General features: G+C 39.1%; 3 protein-coding genes across 5 annotated transcripts; 1 reads left to right on the top strand and 2 right to left on the bottom strand.

The window, feature by feature from the left end:
- Positions 1-1,183: 1,183 nt before the first annotated feature.
- Positions 1,184-4,842, bottom strand: mcidas (multiciliate differentiation and DNA synthesis associated cell cycle protein). Its single transcript, XM_085180450.1, has 7 exons — positions 3,842-4,842; positions 3,688-3,760; positions 3,504-3,583; positions 2,960-3,014; positions 2,596-2,822; positions 2,105-2,215; positions 1,184-1,964 (listed from the first exon to the last, which is right to left on the bottom strand). Exons 1-7 carry the CDS (start codon positions 3,923-3,925, stop codon positions 1,521-1,523), a joined length of 1,074 nt encoding a protein of 357 aa, XP_085036576.1. The 5' UTR covers positions 3,926-4,842; the 3' UTR covers positions 1,184-1,520.
- A 528-nt stretch (positions 4,843-5,370) lies between these two features.
- ccno (cyclin O) lies at positions 5,371-7,826 on the bottom strand. The gene is made up of 3 exons (XM_085180449.1): positions 7,059-7,826; positions 6,488-6,673; positions 5,371-6,408 (listed from the first exon to the last, which is right to left on the bottom strand). The coding sequence occupies exons 1-3, from the start codon at positions 7,410-7,412 to the stop codon at positions 5,797-5,799; spliced, it is 1,152 nt and encodes a 383-aa protein (XP_085036575.1). The 5' UTR covers positions 7,413-7,826; the 3' UTR covers positions 5,371-5,796.
- A 180-nt stretch (positions 7,827-8,006) lies between these two features.
- Positions 8,007-21,050, top strand: tut7 (terminal uridylyl transferase 7). Of its 3 annotated transcripts, none has more exons than XM_085180448.1 (29): positions 8,007-8,139; positions 9,075-9,500; positions 9,620-9,774; positions 9,894-10,010; positions 10,131-10,308; positions 10,406-10,494; positions 10,903-10,954; positions 11,071-11,140; positions 11,281-11,407; positions 11,528-11,647; positions 11,785-11,919; positions 12,095-12,272; positions 12,757-13,457; positions 13,601-13,751; positions 14,638-14,724; positions 14,839-14,939; positions 15,218-15,275; positions 15,541-15,644; positions 15,734-15,823; positions 15,920-16,033; positions 16,267-16,341; positions 16,443-16,620; positions 16,759-16,806; positions 16,920-17,011; positions 17,112-17,227; positions 17,335-17,534; positions 17,621-17,688; positions 17,781-17,847; positions 19,295-21,050. In XM_085180448.1, exons 2-29 carry the CDS (start codon positions 9,095-9,097, stop codon positions 19,351-19,353), a joined length of 3,936 nt encoding a protein of 1,311 aa, XP_085036574.1. In that variant the 5' UTR covers positions 8,007-8,139; positions 9,075-9,094; the 3' UTR covers positions 19,354-21,050. The 3 variants fall into 3 exon arrangements, with proteins under 3 accessions (XP_085036574.1, XP_085036572.1, XP_085036573.1); XM_085180446.1 differs by lacking the exon at positions 19,295-21,050 and adding an exon at positions 18,928-19,216; XM_085180447.1 differs by lacking the exons at positions 8,007-8,139; positions 19,295-21,050 and adding exons at positions 8,153-8,479; positions 18,928-19,216.
- The last annotated feature ends 498 nt before the right edge of the window (positions 21,051-21,548 follow it).

The raw sequence follows: 21,548 nt of genomic DNA, 5'->3' as shown, positions 1-21,548 counted from the left end.
GTTTTGTAACACTTCTTCTCCTCATCCTTTTACTCATCCTCATTACTTTCTCTCTCTCCTTGAACAAAAGGAACACAGCTCAGCTTTTGTATGTGATCATTAAATGTCACTGTTATGTGTAAAACCTCAATCTCCTCATCATTAAGTTTCTTCTTGAAAGTTAAACACCACATTTCTTTTGCAATGACTAAATTGATTTAAACTGGCTTTGCATTACAGAGAAACCTTTTAAAGCTGGATTAAAAAAAAAAACATCAGTCAAGTGGTCTTTAAGTATAAATTTGCTATGAGTTATTTATCGGTTAAATGCACCTCAACTTCCCTTGGTGGTGTAACTTTCCATGGTCTTTAAATAAATAGTCAGGCCTGTGTTAATCAGGTCTCCATCTCGCTATCAGGTTCTTCTTATCTGCACTCGCTGTGTTAAATGCGGTGTTCATGACAGCAGGAGTATCAGTACTGTAAACTGTCCCCAGTCAAGGGTCTGCACTGTTGCCTTCACTGCTGTAAAACAAACAGGCCCTGGTTGTGGAAGTTTATACAGGTGCCTGACCTGAGATTGTCCAAATGTCTTGTGTACCAGCCAGGTTCTTACAGCTAAAGATTTCAACAGTGAGGTGGAAGAAAGATTTTCAAAGGTCAGAAGGTAACATCCTCTTTAGATAAGTTAATCTCTTCATCTTGGTTTAATTTCCTTTTTGTTTTGATTTTGTCTGGTTTATGGTGGTTTGGGTTTGTTTTTTGTGTGTTAAATCCGATTTTCTGTTTGTTTGCTTTTTTAGATAAATGACACAGCTAAAGTCTTTCCCTCTGGGTATACTGTTTATACAACTATTGTGTTAGCAGTCAGGTTCATAAGAGTGATAAGTCAGGAAATACAGCCCCCCAAAAAGAGAGAATCTGTTTAAATTTCCAAAAAGGATATAAACAAGGATGTTGGCTGCACTACATCAATGCTCTGTCCACTCTTTCAGGCCACACAGTCACTCAGACAGAGAGAACGCTGCTTCTTAAAGTAGGTCTTAGGGTTACATTTGTTTCACTGCTCAAACAAGGAAAGTTCACAGTTTATTTCCATTTGCCTAATTATAACCTAAGCTCCCTTATCATCTTAAAAAAAAAATGAGTCAGCTACATGAAAATGTACACATTGTTTTACAGTTTTAAAAACATTTTTATTTCCAAATATGTAAAATCACTGGCATTTTCCAGGACAACAAATATATAGCGAGATGCAAACATGAACAAATATTAAACTATGTAAACCAAAACGCAATGTAAACAACAGCTTGGGCAGTTTAATTTCCTTTGTTAAGCACCTTTTCTCTGAATGATTAGCTTTCAAGCTACCTGAGGAAGACATCAATTAATCACTTACAGATATCACTATAGATTATAAGTTAAGCATTAACAGTTGCAGCCCACACATACACTTCTGTCCACCCAACAGAATTAGGGCATCTGCATATGACTAATCAGAGCCACATAACAACCCAAGCTTTATTTGCTAATCTCTCATTTCAGCTTTGTTTGGGAACCCAGCGAAAGCGGTATCCTCCTTGTTGAGTCCTTGAGGTAAAGGCATGTCCATGAGGAAAGACCTGAGTTCTTATAGTGCTGTGTTCTCTGACAGAGGTCCTAAAAGATGAGACGCTCTCTCCAGCTTCTGCTGCATCCACAGTCATATTGCTGTCTTTAGCTATGATTGTCTGCAGGCCTGAGAATGCACCATACATGGATATTGTCTTTGATTCCTGTAGCAGCCTTGTTTCTGTAGAGCTGCTATGAAGTACAGCATTGCAGCGTGTGCTAATATCCCTCAACATGTCCTCCACTGAGTCAGAGGATTCAGTTTCATATCCTTCATCCAGTCGCTGGCGCTTACAAGGACTCAGTGAGGTTTTATCACCACCATAAGGCATTACTGGTTCTTTTACATTTGAGTCTCTGACTGTCATCAACTTCTGAAAGAAAATGATCCAAATTAAAGACTAAAAAGTTTAAAGATGAAAAAGTTTGAAACACAATTTACGACAATACAACCAAGAGGTTACATCATATACATGATAAATACTGATTTGACTTCTCACAGTTCTGAACTTACTTCAAGCACAGAGGCTAGGTGCTTTGCTCGATTAGCCAGCTGCCTGAGGTGAACGTTTCTTTCTTCAAGACAATCAATCTCGTCTTGTTGCCTTTGGAGGGACTCATGGAGCTGCAAGCATACAAAGCGAAATATTTTCTGTAATGTGTTCATCTTTAATAATTATTTTATTTTTTAATGTTGGGATAACTAAGTTTGTTTTTAGATGTGGACAAACAGTTATTTCAAATGTACCTGTAATTTACCTATGCATGTAGGTTTTCCACAAACTCTCCATTGTATACCTTTTAAACTAAACTGGGTTCTGATCAGGATAAGGTCTTGGATATTATAGCAGGTAAATAGGTTTATATAACTAAATCATTAATATAGTTATAATTTTTAACAATTATAATTTCACAATTTAGATCCATTATAGTCCAAATTACATCAAACGTTGTATCACCATTTACATCATTTACATTGTGCAGTAATGCTCCATAAGACCTTACCTGTTTGTTGACTGCTATGCTATGTCCCAGTGCCTTTCCATGACACTCTGCTATCCCTTTCCAGGAATCTCCATCCTGGGCCTCTGGGTTGCCTGTTTCTGCAGATGAGTTAACCAGACTGTCTTCTGGTGAAAGGTTGTGCTGAGGGGTGAGGGGAGGTATAACATATCCTTGAAAAGGTACCAGCTCAGCTGAAGACAAACTGCTCTCCAGGGTTGTAGGCGAAGCTGACAGAGAAGACAAGAACCCAAGGACTTAGCCAACGATTTTGGAGGTGCACGATTTTAACTGTATTCATGTCAATATAAAAGTAACAATAGTGATGAGCAGCACCCCAGCGGTGTGGAAGGTTTAGTTTTCTCACCTGCCATGAAATCCAGCCCATATTCTCCAAAATCCTGGTCATTTGCATCCAATTCCTGTGTGGAAATAAAAATGACGATCAGCATTTATCAGTATTTCATATAAACAATTTGATTTAAAATAACGAAAAAGAAAAATTAAAAAGTGCATAGCAGTTTTACCTGAAAATCAAACCAGGAAAAATCAGGGCAATACGATGTTAAAGCAGAAAATGTATTAGTTGACATTTCAGTCAATATGTTTTCGTGTTGTCGCGTTATGTGTTCACGCTTGTCTGCGTCAGCTCCTGGAAAAAGACTGGACCATTTTCTAGCGTGTGTGTCATGAGTTAAGTACAATGACATTCGTGTAGGATTCCAGCACATCGTGTCAAACATTAACAGAGTGATCCAGACCTGCAGCTCTGCTCACCATCCTACATCTCCATCCGTCGGGAAGGCGTTGATTTACATTGCTACATTTAAGCTATGCCATTTACGTGGAGATGTAACAAAACTGATGTCCATTTTTTAAAAGAACATTGGTCTTCGGTGTTTTTTTCTCACCTGACAGCCGAGGGAGTCTCTCTCCTGTCTCATAGAGGGCACACCCTCTTCCAAATCATCCCATGCAATTGTTGAGAAAGCTGCGACAGAAGAAAACAGTGGGACCCCTGAATGCATTTATGCGCTCAAAGTGACTTAAAGACACTAATCCTGAAATTCAGCCATTGTGTCAGGGTGAGCTTACCTTGTTCGATGATACATGGAAACTCAACATACACAGTGACGGGACTGCTGCTTCTTGGCACAAGCACTTTATCCTGTGGGTAGAAAACACTATAAAAGTCTTTCCCACTGCACAGAGAAGCTCTGTGTTTTGTGAAAAGGCAAATATTTCAAACCGTTTTGTTTGTGACAGCGTTCGTCCATTTTTGCCTCACTTGGTTGGGACAAATACCATCAAACGTTTTTCCGTCTCTTTGCATCTCGATGAGCTAAGCTCCGTTTGCAGAACTAGGAGGGCATGATTTGATTTAGAGCTGATATACTCGACGTTCTCCCGGTCTGCGTTTCTTCATGCCGCGGTTTCACACTTTCGACCCAATCAAATGCACCTATTTGGTCTCCAGGGAGTAACAGCGTCCTCGGAGATTAAACGGGTGCAGACTAACGGTTTTCTGGTCTGAAGTGTAACAGTGGTGCCGCGCGTAACGGCGCCATTAGGCTACAGCAGGTGTTCCTTGTCTCAGACCTACTTTCCTTGAGCATTCAGCTAGATAGTCCCTGTGCCAGATGCTGGCTATGGTTTCTTTTGGACATACTGAAATGTTTAGAAAAATGCCTTAGGCTCATGGGTTATTGTATGGCGTACATAAACAACAGATGTTGTGCAGGCTGAGCGTCACAAAATAAAGTCGCCAAAACATATTATTTTATAATTATATATCGTAATAATTATTACATATTTTATGTAATTATAAATAAATACTCATCAATTTATTTAATAGCATTTTTGCGACCAGAACAGTCAGTGCGTAATTTCCATTTTACTGTGCGTAAAATATCTAATTAGCTTAGGTACAATCCTTCTGCTACAGTTAAAGAGCAGGGGAAAAGGAAAAGGGCAATTACAACCGACAGCTCAGTAAACAGTCGTGACAAATGCCTCTATTAGTAAACAAACAAGAGTACCCTTAATGCTGAATACACCTGTGTGGTCGACACTGTGTCAGCAGGTCGAGCTGCCACGCGTAATGGATTATCAGATAAAGCCCCTCGATTGACCAAACTGTGTTGGTACATAATATAGCCAAGGGTAAACAAAAAACGAGGGTAAACGGACTTCCAGGCAAACAAGCACAATAGCCCCTGTTGGAGAGCCACAAGAGTCAGTACACTGAAGAAAGTAATGTTACACACAAGGTCTTATTCTCACATTTACAGCACTTTCATGGTCGTGTGTGTTTCTGTCTGTGTGTGTGTGTGTGTTTATGTGTGTGTGTGTGTGTGTGTGTGTGTAGGGTGGGGGCTATTAGATTTATACTTGTAAAAGACGTGCTTTCTGGGGTGACATTTTGTCATCAGTCATTTAATACTGCAGTGCTGTGAAAACTGAGACTCCACTTCCACGTCTATTAAAACACAAAGAATTTGCAAACAGACATTCAACTGCTTTTTCTCAGGTGTCATGATTACCTATGTATGTAATCAAGGCAGATTTGTATGTTTTTGACTCACATGTATTCTTTAAGTTGTCATTTTAATTAATTTTATTCTGTTTCATATGAGAGTCAAAATTATTTTAACTGCATTATTTGTGGTAGCTCACACTTCGTGTGGCTTATAGTTGATTTATTTCAACAGTTAACATAAGTTGCTTTGAAAAAAAACTTAATTTTTCACAATAAGTTTAGAAACCGAGACAAATGCGTTTGAAGATGATTTTAATTAGCTGTAGCAATCAATTCATTACAACACATTTTTCTTCATTAAAGATGTTCCAAAACTAACAAAACTCATAAACCCGCAACAAATAAACTGGCATACAGAGGATTCTGACTTTTTGTTAAAAATAATGAAAAATAAAAATTATATTTCAAAATACTTAATAATTATATAGTAAATTATCTTAAATAAATAAAAAGCAATACTAAATCATAAGCATCTTGTAGCTGTAAACGGTTGACTGTCTATGAGGTATGTATAAAAGTAGGTCTGCATAAACACAAGAATTCTGAGCACCAAAACCCCCCAAATAGATATCTTTTCTTCACTTCTTTGTTTAAGATATAACACTATAACCCAAAATTAAAGGGGAATTTAAATTGCTGTTATCAAAATAGTCACACTCATGTAGTCACATAGTAGACATCACATCCAATGTCTCCAGGTTTAATGACACCAACAGCTTCAGGTTGTCTTTGCATTCCTGCACTAGACTCTGTTTGTAGCTGTCATCCTTCACTGCTAGTGAGTCTCCCTCATAATGCTGAGAATTGCCTGTTGGCTGAAAAGAAACTGACTGTGTGCATAGTTCATCCACAAAACTGTCCCACTGATCTTCGTGTGAATGGATGGTTTCATGCTCAGGAAGACCTCGTTTACTTTTCAGTAACTCACTAGCTACTCTCAGTGCACAGCTGGCAGTCAGTGATGGAGGGTATTTGTTGAAAGCATAGTCTGCAAGAGTCAGCTCACAAACATTTTGTGCAAGGTTGCTGCACTGCCTGGGCACTTTTGTGTCAGGATTCATCCTTGAAATCCTGTCATCACCTTTGTTCCCAGTCACTAGCTGTGAAGCCTCGATGCAGTTGGTGTAATAGTCTAGAAAAAAGGCCAGGGTGGGTGCAGAGAGGCGGAAGTTAAGACGAAGCAGGATGAGACACTCCAGGTTGCAGAGCTGCTCTTTGGTGAACACATCACAGCACAATGACAAGAGATGGCTGATTCGTGGTGAGCAGACCTCCACCTGCAGAGGACAAAGAAAAGGATAGTAGAATGATATCCAAAAACACAAACCGTCTGCTCCTCGAGCATACCACACAAACCTGTTTACTGGCTAGGAGAAGTGCGGTGACACCAATGAGCTGGAAGCAGTCAGCAGCAACAGGTGTGGAGGCTAGGAACCTGTCCATGATGTTCACAGCCAAGCAGCAAGACTCGAAAGACAGACGGAAATGTTTGTGCACAGGGATGAGCCAGCTGACCAGCTTACAGCGGGCCTCTGCGGTCAACTGTAAGTAAAACACACACTCATCAAAATAAAAACTTTTAGTGACCTTGGTTCTTAAATATGATGTGCTCTTAATGTACAGCAAGGTATATATTTTCTGGCATTTCACAGTACAGTACCCTACATATTATCAGTAAATGGTCCTAAAATTGTCATGTATTCTGCATCTCAGGTGTTTCTTTAGTTGAACAATAGAACTAATTAGTATCTGGAAGTCACTCTCACTGGAACATTTAACTATCTGCCTTTAAACAAAAGGAGTGAATTACCAGTCCAATTCATATGACAACAAATATATTTTAATTTTTTTAAGTAGCCTAATAAGTCAAGAAGTATAAATATACGTATAACACGGTTCATTTAGTTACAAGCTGTAAGTGTCTTACTTGCGGTTGGCGTGCCAGGCTTTTGCAGGGATGAAACTGCGCCTCTTTCTCCCTTTGGATCATAAACCCGATGTCTCCGTACTGAATGTACCAGCTGCAGACTTGCCCTGCAACAGGTTTTTGTGACATGAGCAGGGAAATCTCATTCTTAGCTGAGGATGAAATCGGGGAGCATGCCAAATCTTCTTCAAAACCAGAGTCTCTTAATTTGGACACGAGTTTCTGTTTTCTATTCCGAGCAGTTTGGCGCTGTTGAGCCAGTGTGAGAGTTTCTGGAGAAGGAGAGGCGACGTTCATTCGGCTCCTTTTGAAAACACTGTCGAAACCACCTTCACAGTTCTCAAAAGACACCATCTCCAGTGTCTGACTAGAGCCGGTTTGCACACACGCTGTTAGGCCAGCGACTGCGTATTTAGGCTACTGAGAGCAGTGCGTCCACAGCAGCAGTCTCCTGGATGCTGGTTTCTGGATTTAGTGGGGAGTTCTCTCTGATGACGTCAGTTTTCGCGGGGTCTTCCCCGCTCAGGCAGCTCGCGGCTCTCCTGTGACCCCGGGCAACCAAAGCTAAACAATCACTGGCACCATCTAATTAATATATCCTGAACCATATGTTATACTCTTAAGTCTATTACACGAGAGAGAGAGAGAGATTAAAAGACAATGGATGCCTTGCCCTTTAACTTTTTGCAGAAAAAACATCAAATTACTTGGGCTTATTATTTTATATAAAGCCTACATATGAAATGTTCACATGTGAAATGTATATGAAAAAGTACCTATAATCATGCTAACAGCAGAAAATTATTAACAACAATAACAACATTATAATTTCAATTCTACTACAAAAATGTGAGCAGTGTATAAAGTTCTTAATATTCACGACCCTAAGTATTAAAAATTTAATTTTTGTGCAATATATCAGTTTTTCTTTTTCTTTTTTGCGGTGGGCGGAACACGGCCGGTGACGACTAGAAAATAAACGGCTCCTATGTCACCTTTCAAACTCTAGTGCAAGACAAGAGAGCGTGCCAAGTCAGAACTGAACAAGGCTTCAACTATGTCCTCTGTGCACTAGCGGGAGGTATTTTGATTCATTTAATAATACACGTGTATAGTACAAGCTAGCGTGTAATTAATGGCTGCCTTTATCTCAGCTGTAGGCTGGGCAGCTCGACAAAAACTGCAAGAAACAGGGACGATAGCCGCTGCTAGCTGTTACCCTTAAGTGCCTGTGCTAGCAAGCTAAGTATGTGTAGCTAACGTTAGCATTGCTGTAACTGTGTTGCAGCAGGAGCTAACAAGTGCGGTTACTAGCACTTATTTGTTGACGAGTTGTAAGGCACTGAGGTGGCAAAGTTATAAACCGCCAGCTCGAGGAAGTAGAAGAAGTAACAGTCAAATAATAACGCTGCTGAAGCTAGGTAAGCTAGCTAACGTCTACACCATGTCATAATCTCACAATCCTGTAGTTTGGGTTAGCCTTTACGTGTGTGCGCAAACTATTTCAGCTAACTAAGCGGCTGTGTTATACTAAAAATAGTGACGTAAAAATGTTGACACTTAAAACAAGTTTTCGTTTTTTTAATTTTTATTTTAGGAATGTCAGCGTTCATGGCCATTGAAAAGGGTTAACTGTTAACCCGAGTTTACAGAATTCAGCCAGTGTTTTAGAGAGGTTAATATTACCGTTTTTATCACCCGCTACCTATTGGCTCAGCATTTTCGAGTAGGTGCTGAGCTGCAAAAAAAGAAAAAATGCGGCATCGCCTATATAAGTTGTGCAACAGTCTGGTATGGATTACATGGCAAGTTATGAAAATTGTGAGCAGTTACAACCAATATACGTTTTTCTACATGCCAAAATAAAATGAACCTGAAATGAGACACTGCTTCTTCAAACAAGAGACTTCTGCCAAATGCAGACGTTTGGCAGGTCTCTTGTAGCACAGTTTGTGTTTGTGCTGTTTTGATTACATAAGGACTATTACCACATTAACTGGACATTTTATCTTGCAGTTTTATCACAGCAGTGTATCATGGAAAACTCTGGCAGGCCTTACCGGGCTAAGCAAGGCGGCAGGGAGAGGGGGGCGGCAGCAGCGGCGGCAGAGAAGGGAGAAAACTGGTGGATGCAGGACCAGGTGCGAGGACAGAACTTCAGATCAGATGGAGGCCAGCAGGCCAAGAAAAATCAAGGTGGGCCTTACAGGGCCAGCCCTAAGAAGGGAGGACTGGGGCCCCTAAGCCACTCTCCTAGTGGATTAAGAGGAGGCCACAGCCCCTCACAGAGAGATGATGTCCGGTGGTTCTCAGGTCCTCAGGAAGATAACTGGAGAGAGCGCCCGCAGCAGAGCTGGAGGAGGGGTATGCAAGGAGAAAGTCCAAAGGAGGACAGGGAACAGGGAAGGAGAGAAGCCACGGATGATGGTTTTCAAAAATCAGGTAAGGGTTTGGAAGTCAGTCTCTGCAGAAGGAATGAAACACTTTCAGCTTTATCACGAAGTCTATGTTGAAAACAAACTAGAAATTCATACTTCCCCCTGCATTTCTCATTTTCAAAGGTAAAAGACGGCGTAACAGAAACAAGAAGAAAGCTTTTGCTGAAGAGAACAGGGGCTTTGTGATTGAAGAGTCCACACTCTCAAACAAAGAGCTGCGCAGCCTACGGCAAGCAGAGAGGCGGCTTAACAGGGACGAGATCTACAGCCTAAAGAAGGTACAGACCCTAAAAGCCGTAAGAGGTGATGTAATGTTTGAGTTGGTTGGTGCAGGTGATTTACAGATATTTCTAACGGTGTAATTTTTTTGTGTGTGTGTGTTGTACAATTGTTTTAGAGGTCCCACAGCAACCCTGCTGCTCTTTACAACTGTGCCCTGTGTGATGTTCTCCTAGAGTCTGTGTCTGAAGCTTACAAGCATATTCGGGACAAACGGCACAAGAGAAGGGCCAAGGTTATTTTACATTTACCGTATATAGATTGTGTTACTGTGTTGCTATTGTGGAGTAGTAGTTTTTATGCATTAAAGGCTGTGATCAAGACCCCTTTCCTGTATTTGCATGTTGGCTTATAGGAGCGACAAGAGCAGCTGATGCTGACTGAGATCCTGCCTCCTAGTCCAGAGCAGATCAGTGCCATAAGTGCAGTACTAGACGCTGTTGTCCAGGAACATGGTCTGAACGACCTGGACGTTGAGAAGAGACTGTATGTTGTCTCCACCATGCAAGATCTCCTCCTGTCTGTTCTGCCTGGTAAGACACATAAAGAGGAAAGTTCACGATATACAACTGTACTCTTTCAATATTATTAAAATCGTAGCAATATTTACCTGCTTTCTCTCATCTATAGAGGTCCGACTCAGGCTTTATGGATCATCTTGCACTAAATTTGGATTCAAGGATTCTGATGTCAACATTGACATTCAGTATCCAACTCACGTGAGTAACACAGTGTGAGTTCATGATGTGTGATACAATTTTATTGTATTTTTATGTTAATTTTATATATGTTAATATTTTAATGATATTAATGTTAAAAATTAAAACTGGAGGCCTGTCAGGAGAATAATAGCTAGGGGAAGAAGTCTTTCATCTGCATGTATATGTTACAAGTTACGTGGGTTTAGGGTGACATTATTTAAGGGAACAAATACAAGAGATGACAGCAAAAATATTAGTATATGGCAAAGGTAAGATGTGTGGGTGGGGGGAAAAAATATAATTTCACTTGATTTTAGATTTCACAAGTTGTGTTGTGTATGCTGTGCTTGTAGCATGCACCATAATTATGTTCTTTTTAATATTATATTTATGCTGTATAAAGACTGAAATGGAATGTATTCACAGATGCATCAGCCAGATGTCTTGATGTTGGTTAAGGACTGCCTCTCTGTGAGCTGTGAGTTTTATTTTCATTTTAGACTTATGAGTCTTGAATAAATCTTTCAGACATGGTAAAGTCAGTCATGTGCTTGAGTGTCATGGAAAGTTTAAATTGTGTTGTGCTATTCTCAGCTCTGTTTGTTGAGATGGAGGCGGATTTTCATGCCAGGGTGCCTGTGGTCATCTGTAAAGAGAGAAGTAGGTCTGTATCATTTGCAGTTACATGGGTTTCTCTTGCATGTGACAAGAGAATATTAAGAGTACTCATACCACAACAGCATAAAACTCCAAATTAAAATTAACTTATTTTTTGTCCCCCCCCCCCCCCCCCCCCCTCAACAGTGGTCTAATCTGCAAAGTTAGTGCAGGGAATGAAAACGCGTTCCAAACCACCACATATCTTTCTGCCCTGGCGACTCAGGAGCCTCTCCTCATGCCACTGGTTTTGGGCTTCAGACGCTGGGCCCGGGTATGTTTCTAGTAGAGAAAGACTCGTTCCTCACATTAGCAAAGGCATCAAAACTATTCACTCATTTCTTTTTTTCAAAGTTGCATTTGTTCTTAACATCATTTTTGGCTTTCTGTTAAGATCTGTGAAATTGATCGCACAGAAGAGGGGAGTCTACCACCATATGTCTTTGCCCTTTTGGTTATCTTCTACTTACAGAAGCGCAAAGAACCTCTCTTGCCTACCTATTTCAACCAAGATGTAAGTCTTTTTTTCATTTCCATCCTTAAAAAACAAACAAACAAACAAACAAAAAAACATATTAGTTTGCTTTTCATTATTGGCTCTTTTTAGGAATTTTTTGGAATAAACTGATGCAAACATCTGCCCATCTTTAGATCAAAGTGTTTTCTCTCAGCCGGCTGTCAGACTTCAACCTTACTCATACAGAGGATGGGTATTTACACTGGGCCTACACCCCTTCCTCCAAGGAGTCATCTCAACCAGCAGAAGGCAACTCCATAAAGGGGAAGGTAATCATGAAGATGGACACACATAAATAAACTGAAAGACTTCCAAAGAACAGAAAATATAATTTTGACTTTTATTTGGAGACAGGTTTTTTTTTTTTTTTAAAAGGCTGTTGAATAAATTGGAAACTTGAGTGATAATTTTTCAGACTCGTAGTAATATAAGGCTGTCTTGCAGGTTCCGCTGGTGTTTCAAAGTCCTCATCCACCAGTGGAAGTTGGACTTCTCTGGGTCGAAATGCTTCGCTTCTATTCCCTGGAGTTCATCATGGCTGACAATATAATCAGTGTGCGGACTGGTGCTGTCCTCTCCCGAGAGATGAAAGACTGGCCTAAAAAACGGATTGCTGTAGAGGGTCAGAAGCTTTCTTTTATGTTTGAATCATTTTCATGTCTTGATACTTCTGTAAGGAGAAGTGGTCACACAGAATCTGTTTTATTGTTGCTTATTTCTCTGTTGATTCTGTCCAAACCTAGATTTTTATTTCTGTTTGATTCATGGATTAACGCAGTGGTTCTCATACTTTTTCTTGCATACCCCGTTTCAGAAGTTGGAAAAGTTAACAACCCACAGTTTTGTTTTTTTTATCAGTCATTAACTATTAATTGTAGCTTTACTTGTAATACTTTATTTTAAAGTGTAATTTTGCTTAAAGCTCAGTGCAACATAATCAACAAACTATTGTATACCCCTTATCCCACCCTTTTAAAAGTTATTAATTCAATTTAACCCCCACCTCCCCCTCCCCAAACCTGGTTGTTTGTGTCCAGTTGCAGTGGCTAAGGTTTGTGAACCACTTCTTTTATGTGTTCTAATGTTTACAAATGGTTCTGTTTCAGACCCGTTTGCCGTGAAGAGAAATGTGGCCCGCACAGTGAACAGCCAGCAAATGTACGAGTACATCCTCCACTGCCTCAAAACCACATACAAGTACTTTGCACAGTCACTCAATACACCAGCTGCTAATCACAAAAGAGGATTGAAGGGAGGATATGTTCAAGGGGCCAATGCTAAGGCTTTGAGTGACGAGAGTGTGGGCTTGTCAGATTTCAGTAATCTCAGCATTCATTCAAAATATACGAGCCAATCTAAATCTGTAGAAAATGGCCCTGAGGACTCTGATTGCATTATTGAGGAAGAGGAGGAAATTGAAGAATTCAGTGACTCAGATGAAGAGCGGGAAAAAGAAAAAGTGGACTTGGGCAAAAGCAGCCTTTCGGAGGATGAGGATGATGAAGACGAGCAGGATGATGACATAAATATTGATGTCGACATGCATAACAGACACCACCTGGACAGCTTCACCATGGAGGATGAAGAGATTTTCCTAGTGGACGAGATCTCAGGGGAGGAGCTTTTGTCCGATGAGGAGGGTCCAGATTTGGACACACCTGGTTCAATGGATGAGGAAGAGGAGGAGGAAGTGGATTTGGCACTTGTCAGTGTTTCTCAAATTAAAGATGAAACACCAGAAAATAAAAGTGAAAAACAGAGCAGACCATCTTATGAGTTCACCAAGCAAGCTTTCACCAGAGGAAAGGTAAGTTTTCCTTCAATTACTGGCAGCATTTGCAATTGTGTAATTTGATTAAACAAAAAACATAACATTTTAAAGTTGTATGGTAAAGATTTAGGTTGTAAGTGAGGAAAACTATATGTGTAACTCCTTTCAATATCACATAGTCCCACATGGTCGTGTGCAGCTTGTGCAAACGTGATGGACATTTGAAGAAAGATTGTCCAGAAGATTTTAAGAAAGTGCAGCTTGACCCCTTGCCCCAAGTAACACCAGAATTTCTCAGTGTCCTCAACAAAGTCTGTGAGCAGTGTTACAGTGAGTATTATGGGACATGTAACCCTTACCTGCATTGTGATGTCATATTTCTACTCTTGCAAATTTTAGTAATACATACAATGACAAAAATATACAAATGTATTTAAAATGGTTGAAAAAGAAATTGTTTTTGTCGATGGTATGGACAAGTTTTAAAAATGAGGCTCATGCAAACATTTTCATACTGTTGGACTCAACAAACTCTTAATTATTGCAAGTTCCTCATTTCAACTTAATGAAGTCCACCTGTTCATGTTTTTTTGAGTTCTAATCATTAGCACTTAAGCAAAATTTTATGTAAGATTTAAAAAGTGCTTTGGAAGAAAACACAGATGTATCAGTGGTTTTAGGCTTATCTGGTAAAATGTGTGTGAGTTTATGGTTTAACACGTGGGATGAGAATATGTTAAACTTTAAAGTGTTAAAATGTACACAACTCTAAAAAGAGCTTAATGCAGGTGCATGAAAAGTGTAGTATAGCATCCACTGGGTCTCAGCTTATGTGACTGTTTTTCACAAAATAATTTTGTATAAATAAATAAAATTTAATTTATATAGCACCTTTCTAGACAGAGTCACAAAGTGCTGCACATAAGATAACAAATAATAAAAAGGTAAAACAGGCAAAAATTAGCCAAAAAGTTTTAAATAGGTGAGTTTTGAGTTGTTGTTTTTTTTAAAGTTGTTTCAAGTTGTTGTTTTGATATACTAGTTAATTGTAGTTAGTTATCATAATATGTCTAATTGGCATGTTCATATAACGTTATTTCCTGAGTCCTGTTGTAAAGCCAGTTATTTAAGACCACTTTTGGTGGAATAGTGCTTGTGTCCAGTAAATTACTTGGTCACTAAATATCATTCATTCATTCATTCATTCACTTTTAAGGTGATTTCGCCCCAGATGAACTGGAAGTGGGTGTAAGAGAGCACATCCTTCAAGACCTTGAGATTTTTGTGAGAAGACAGTTTCCTGGTGAAGTTGATCTTTTAACTTTATTTTTAATTTTTTTTAATTGAATTGACGTGATGATGCATCTGAATGATTTGGTTAACAAATCATGTGTTGATTATTTATTTTAAATCACAGGTGCTCAGTTACAACTGTTTGGCTCATCCAAAAATGGCTTTGGATTTAGACAGAGTGACCTGGACATCTGCATGGTGTTGGAAGGACAAGAAACCATAGATGTGAGTTACCAATAATTCTTTACCATGTAGTTTTGGTTCTGTTCGTCAGGGAACCAGCTGCAGTTGATCTTTAATTTACACCAACTTGATTTATCAAGCTTCTAATGACGACTTGAAGTTGATGCGTGTTTGATTTGCCGATATGCTTGAAGAATACATTGGTAATATTATTTTACTTGGAGGCAAGTTGCCCTTGTTCCTTTTCATTGTTATGGTTGAATTACTTATTATCTAGCAGGAGTTATTATTAAATCATTTTTGCCTTCATTCCATCATAGGATATTAACTGCATCAACATCATTGAAAGCTTGGCAAGATCGCTAAAGAAACACCCAGGTAAGACATAGTAGCTGTGGTACGAAACTGACATTCATGCACTTTATTTTGTCTGCAACCAGCGACTGTCACTTTTGATCAAATGACAACAAACTGTTCTGGTTTTAAGAGATTCTAAAGTTCTAAAATAATTCACCTTAAAAAAAATGTTACCTACCCATTAATTAATTAATGGGAAATCCATTAAGTTGAAATAAATTATGATTTAATAAAGTTCTTAATCTTCCCCATAAGTGCCTGTAATGTCATTATGTATCCACATCAGGTCTGAGGAACATCCTTCCAATCACTACAGCAAAAGTACCCATTGTGAAGTTCTACCATGTTCGCACTGGCTTGGAGGGAGATATAAGCCTCTACAACACACTGGTGGGGCTCTTTTTGTCTTTGTATGTATTTGAAAATAAGAAAATGTGCACCTTTTGAAATTTGCAGTTTCTGTTTGTTTTTTTTCTCAGGCCTTGCACAACACTCACCTACTAGCTACGTATGCTGCAATTGACAGAAGAGTGAAGATCCTCTGTTACGTCATGAAGGTTTTTGCCAAGGTGAACATGCTTTACAGACTTGTGACTAAGACATCTTTAAGTGTTCTTGCTATTGTATTGTTCAACGTTAAAATGTTGTTTCCACTTCCATTACAGATGTGTGACATTGGAGATGCTTCACGTGGTAGCCTCTCGTCATATGCCTACACCCTCATGGTGCTGTTCTACCTTCAGCAGAGAGACCCACCAGTTATCCCTGTGCTGCAAGAGGTACAGATGTCTGTTTGAAAGAAGAGCCAATTTTATTCTCTTTACAAACAAGTTGCACATAGATGTGTTCATTTGTCTATGCGAGTGTTGTCTCAAATACATTTATCCCCTTAAACTAAAACAACAAACTTATACCTCCATTTGGATGAATTTGTCAACAAGTCTCTTTGTAGTGGTTATTTAATGTATTTCACAATATCATGTGTCAAGCTTGACTGCTTGGTTTCTTGCAGATCCATGATGGGAAGAAGCCTGAAGTACTAGTAGATGGTTGGAATGTGTACTTCTTTGATGATTTTAAAGCACTAGTAAGTGTTTTGTATTTGATTTGTGCCTAAACAATATGGTTAATATAAATGTAAGACTGTGTCTTAGTAGCTCATCAATATTGTCTTTTTTCCACCTTCAGGCCAGTCACTGGCCACACTATGGGAAGAACACCGAGACTGTGGGGGAGCTGTGGCTCGGCCTACTCCGCTTTTACACTGAGGACTTTGACTTCAGAGAGCATGTTGTCTGTATCCGACAGCATGCCCGCCTCACCACCTTCAACAAGCAGTGGACATCCAAATACATAGTCATTGAAGGTAGCCTTGTGTGAGACTATTGCTGCAGTGTATTGTAACTAATTTATCCACAATCAAATGTGTAATTTTTATTTGCTGAATCAAAGTAATTGTATATGTCTGCTTGTGAAGATTTTTCAAGTTCCTTTTTTGTCACAGATCCATTTGATCTCAATCATAATTTGGGTGCTGGTCTCTCGAGGAAAAGTAAGATGGATATAGATTTTTATTTTTTTCTCCCATTTCTGACATCTCAATGATTTTTCTTGCACTTTTCACTACTTAAAATGTGCATGTTTTTATTTTGGTCATCAAAACAGTGACAAATTTCATCATGAAGGCTTTTATCAATGGCAGAAGAGTGTTTGGCACACCCATCAGATACTTTCCTCCTGTGTATCCCAGTCAGATGGTCTGTATTTGTTGTCTGAACATTACATTTTTTTTTTTTTTTTTTGTGGTGATATTATCCAATCAGCACTAAAACTGTGTTTTACCTGCATCTTTCCCAGGAGTATTTCTTTGATCCTGAAGTACTTACTGAAGGAGAAGTGGCTCCCAATGATCGCTGCTGTCGCATCTGTGGAAAGATTGGCCACTTCATGAAAGACTGCCCCCTGCGTAAGAAGTGGGTGCAATCTCAAGTATTTTGTCATAATATTTACTTAAAAGTCTGTTAGCACCTTGCGTGCCTGCCTTAATGTTAGTGTTACATCGTCAATGATTTTGGATCAGGTCTAAGCATAGAAGGGACTCGGAGAGAAGGCCAGAGTACCCACAAGACAAAATGGATACAGCAGAGGAATCGAAGGATCAGGTCAGACACAAAAGTGAACACTGGCGGAAAAGGGATGGAGTGGATATCCGTTGCTGCTACCTATGTGGATCAACTGCCCACATTAAGAAGGACTGTCAGCTGTACAGAAGCCCTGCTGGTAAGTACCTGCAAGGTCACTTTACGTTCTTTGAAGTATGAAAAAAGTCACATACTTACTTTCAATGTTTACTTGTCATTTGGCAGGTAATATGAAAATGGAGAATTATTCTTCTTCACCCCACTTTAGGAATTTGCGAGAAACAGAGAAACAGGTATGTTATGTTTTCAGTCAACCTAAATTATAATTAATTCTGCTTTGTACACTTCTACAACTGTACATCTTTTGAGATGTCTTTTATTTTAGGGCATACCTATACAAGAAGATAAGAAGAAGAGAAAGCAGCAAAATGTGATATTAAGTCCACAAGCAGGTAATTTAATTTCCTATACTTTTTATGCATGGAATCAGATGTCTCAAACCTATACTATTAGCACTATGTAGCTAATTTTAACATGTATTTCATTTATTGTGTTTTTAAATTGAAAGTAATTTAAATTATTTGGGCCCAACTAGTCCAAAATAATCATAGCAACTACAGAAAAGCATACGGCTATTTATTATGTTACATCTTCATTAAGTTCAGTTACACTGCATTTGTACTTAATCGTGGATTGTTAGCCCGCATAGTCATGTATATGTCTGTGAAGGTTCTCAGTCATCCAGGTCATCGTAGTCAAAGGAGCTTGCAAAGAAAAGCGTCTGGACTTCTTTAAGTTACTTGAAGACGTTTCACCTCTCATCCGAGAAGCTTCTTCAGTTCTAAGGTCAAATGGTGGAGAGTCCCAGATATAAACCTAGTGGGAGTGTCCCCCCACAGAGGGACAAAAGGACCCCCTGATGATCCTCTAATCGCCTGAGCCAAGGTGTGGAACTGGGTGTGGGTCCCAGTCTGGCTGAGCCAAGGTGTGGAACTGGGTGTGGGTCCCAGTCTGGCTGAGCCAAGGTGTGGAACTGGGTGTGGGTCCCAGTCTGGCTGAGCCAAGGTGTGGAACTGGGTGTGGGTCCCAGTCTGGCTGATTGGGACCCACACCCAGTTCCACACCTTGGCTCAGGCGATTAGAGGATCATCAGGGGGTCCTTTTGTCCCTCTGTGGGGGGACACTCCCACTAGGTTTATATCTGGGACTCTCCACCATTTGACCTTAGAACTGAAGAAGCTTCTCGGATGAGAGGTGAAACGTCTTCAAGTAACTTAAAGAAGTCCAGACGCTTTTCTTTGCAAGCTCCTTTGACATAGTCATGTATAGTAGCACTATAGTGAGCCTTTGATTAGATGTACAATTAGCACCCAATTTAAAAATGCTTTCCCAACATGTTCCCAACTTTTTTTTTTTTTTTTTTTTTTTTAAACGAGAATTATCTGTAATTTATGGAGACAAAGTGCAATTTAAATTTTCAGAGAAATTAGACTTGGTTGACAGTGTATTTTTGCATTGGGTCAATTGTCTAGGGCTCATAAAGAGAGACGACATGATTTCTATGCAGCAGGCTCAGATTCATCCATCTTTTCCTGGACTCTGGAGCAAGCACTTTCTGATCTCTTTCCTCAAATGTAGCATTCTGGTCCTTATTTCATCTGTTGTTTTCCATGTGGTCTTAGAACACATTCTCTGAGTTATTGTACCTGGTATTGTTGCCTGAATGTGTTTTTGTTTTTTCTTGGTCAATAAAGCAATGTTCAGTTTGTGTGGATCAAGCAGTCTGCTTAGTTTTGTTACCATCTTAATATACGGGGGGGGGGTTGTGTTAATGCTGCTGTTAAGTTAGAAAATTGTGTTTGTAATAAATGTTGATGACTGCTTTCTGGTTTGTTTCAGGTAGTTTAACCTGCCGAAATTCGGGTCGCTCTGGTCAGAGGAAGAGCCCAGTGGAATGAGAAGCGGCTGTGAATAAAAAAAGAAATAACTACCAGATTCTACTTTTGTCCAGGCAGACAGCAACCCAAAGTCCAGAAACCCTTAAATCTGAATGGTACTTTTGGGCCAATAGTAGCCCGTTCAAAGCCAAAGCCAGGACATCTTGACTTGAAGCCAAATAGGGCCTTTTTATTGTTGTGGGTTTTGTTTTTGTTTTTTTTCTCCCCCCAAAGCTCTCCCCTGAGAGTTTTTTTTTTATTTTTTTATTTTTTTTTTTTAAAAGCTTTCATTTTAAAAAAAAGAAAAAAGAAAATAAGCAAGTAAGCATGCATGTGATGCATGTGATGTCTTTGCCAGTCAAGAGGTTTTCCCTTGTTTTTTGTTTTTTTTTGTATATATAAAAACTTTACATTTAAAGCAATATTACTGCAAATTTGGTGTAAAATCTCTTAAAATTGGAATGTAAATAACTGTCTCCTAGACGACTAATAGCTTAGATCTCAGTAGGGTATCTTTTGACATCATACTGTATCTTTAATGCTAAATTTTATTTTTTATTTTTTGGGGGGGGACACTTGGAGGTTCAACCGTCCTTTAATTTGGTAGATTTGGTTAACCAGTGTTTATAAACACTGTTACAGCTGTGAGTCAGATTGAAATGATAAACTGATTATGATATTAGTCTGCTACTCAACATCAAAACGTCAAGGCTATTTTGCATTAAACCAAAAAGGTTTCAATTCATATGCGTTCTTTTTTTCCCTTAAGTGTTGTTTTAGAGATTGGGGAAAAGAAGATGTTTCTTAATGGCAGTATACCTTTTTAATGCCCTGGATCTTTATTTTTTATTTTATTTTTTTAATTGTAAATCATGTGTTTGTCCTCTGCACTGATGACCATCTGTCCATGTCTCTGGTGTTCTTGAAGACAGAACTACCTGCAAGGTGTCTCCATGTTTGTGTGCCTTTTTGTTAGAAAAGCCACCATGTAAGATATGTTTCTCAGGATCACAGTTTTATTCTTAGACTGCTGGTCCACTCAAGCTTCATGGATATATACTGCCCTAAAACTGCCTGCAGATGTTAGTAGAGGGAAGGTAAAAGCTCATTACCTCTCAATTTTCTGTATGTCTTCACACTGCTAGGATGTGTTGTAACGATGGTAGAGGATCAGATGCTTGAAGGAAGTTGGGTTAAAAAACTTCCTGTGCAGACTCTTAAAATTTATATTTTAAAAAGGAAGAAGGAAAAAAATGAAAAGTTCTGGCTGACTGCACACACTGCGCTCCAACTAGAGGTAATCTCAGTTAGTTCATTGGAGAGAGAAATGTATTTATTTGCCACAAAGGCTTCATTTCTTTGTAATGTTGCCACAGATTGGTAGCTGCACTGTGGGGTGGGTGGGTGTCCAGGCCCTTGGATTATGTTGCTGCTAGTTATGTTTCAAAGGCCTGCTTATAATTCAACTTATGTGGGGTGTCTGGCTTTATTATATCTTACTCTTACTGAATTTTATAATAAAAAAAATGTTGGTATTGTAATCATATTTCTTATTTTAAAGGATGTGTGCTTCAATTGCTTTAATACCAGCTGTATTTTTATTTTTACCAGGATTAAATGGAGGATTTAATTTGGTGTCAGGGACCCCCTGATTGTGTTAGGAAAGGTTTGTTCATGGTCCAGTTTGTCTCAAAGAATTAAACTGAAATCAAATTCCAGTGTGCTTTTTTTTTTTTTTTTTTTATGTATTTTTTTATTTATCTCCCCTCCCCCCCCCCCCCCCCCCTTTTCTCCTCAAAAAATTTTAAGTATATGGAGCAGTAATGCCAGGAGTCTTCAAAATGTGTTAGATCATATACTGGAAATCCTGCAGGTGTCACCAAAGCTGAAATAGTTTAAAACGATAAAATAATTTCACTGTTTTCCCTTTTTGTGTCGTACATTGCTGTAGCAAATGAAAACTCGTTGCACTGTCAGTAATATGTCAGTGGAAACTTATACGAACAGCTGGTGGCAACAAAAAATATAGCATAGTAAAGAGAAGATGTATTTTTCTTATAAAGGCTGATTAGACCCCCCACCACCCACAACTTAAGTTCTAGAAAATCTAGAAAGCCTGGAAAACCAAGCTGTTTGACGGTATAAATAACTATTTAATAACAATGGGTGTAAATAAGGTGAAAATTGTCCACGCATGAGCACCGCCGCAGAAGTAC

This window comes from Neolamprologus multifasciatus, chromosome 12, assembly GCF_963576455.1.
Source record: "Neolamprologus multifasciatus chromosome 12, fNeoMul1.2, whole genome shotgun sequence".
Lineage (NCBI taxonomy): Eukaryota > Metazoa > Chordata > Actinopteri > Cichliformes > Cichlidae > Neolamprologus > Neolamprologus multifasciatus.
Note: the sequence above shows the minus strand (reverse complement) of the source record. Positions and strands in the feature narration are given on the sequence as shown.

Bases quoted from the DNA above. Each gene is read 5' to 3' on its own strand.
- mcidas (XM_085180450.1), bottom strand. From the start codon at position 3,925: ATGCAAAGAGACGGAAAAACGTTTGATGGTATTTGTCCCAACCAAGTG. The intron at 3,761-3,841 runs GTTTGAAATATT...TTCTACCCACAG, and splicing joins ACGCTGTCACAAACAAAACG to GATAAAGTGCTTGTGCCAAG. The intron at 1,965-2,104 runs GTAAGTTCAGAA...ATTTTCTTTCAG, and splicing joins ACCTAGCCTCTGTGCTTGAA to AAGTTGATGACAGTCAGAGA.
- ccno (XM_085180449.1), bottom strand. From the start codon at position 7,412: ATGGTGTCTTTTGAGAACTGTGAAGGTGGTTTCGACAGTGTTTTCAAA. The intron at 6,674-7,058 runs GTAAGACACTTA...TTTTACTTACAG, and splicing joins GCCTGGCACGCCAACCGCAA to TTGACCGCAGAGGCCCGCTG. The intron at 6,409-6,487 runs GTTTGTGTGGTA...TGTCCTCTGCAG, and splicing joins TTCTCCTAGCCAGTAAACAG to GTGGAGGTCTGCTCACCACG.
- tut7 (XM_085180446.1), top strand. From the start codon at position 9,095: ATGGAAAACTCTGGCAGGCCTTACCGGGCTAAGCAAGGCGGCAGGGAG. The intron at 9,501-9,619 runs GTAAGGGTTTGG...TCATTTTCAAAG, and splicing joins TGATGGTTTTCAAAAATCAG to GTAAAAGACGGCGTAACAGA. The intron at 17,848-18,927 runs GTAATTTAATTT...TCAATTGTCTAG, and splicing joins GATATTAAGTCCACAAGCAG to GGCTCATAAAGAGAGACGAC.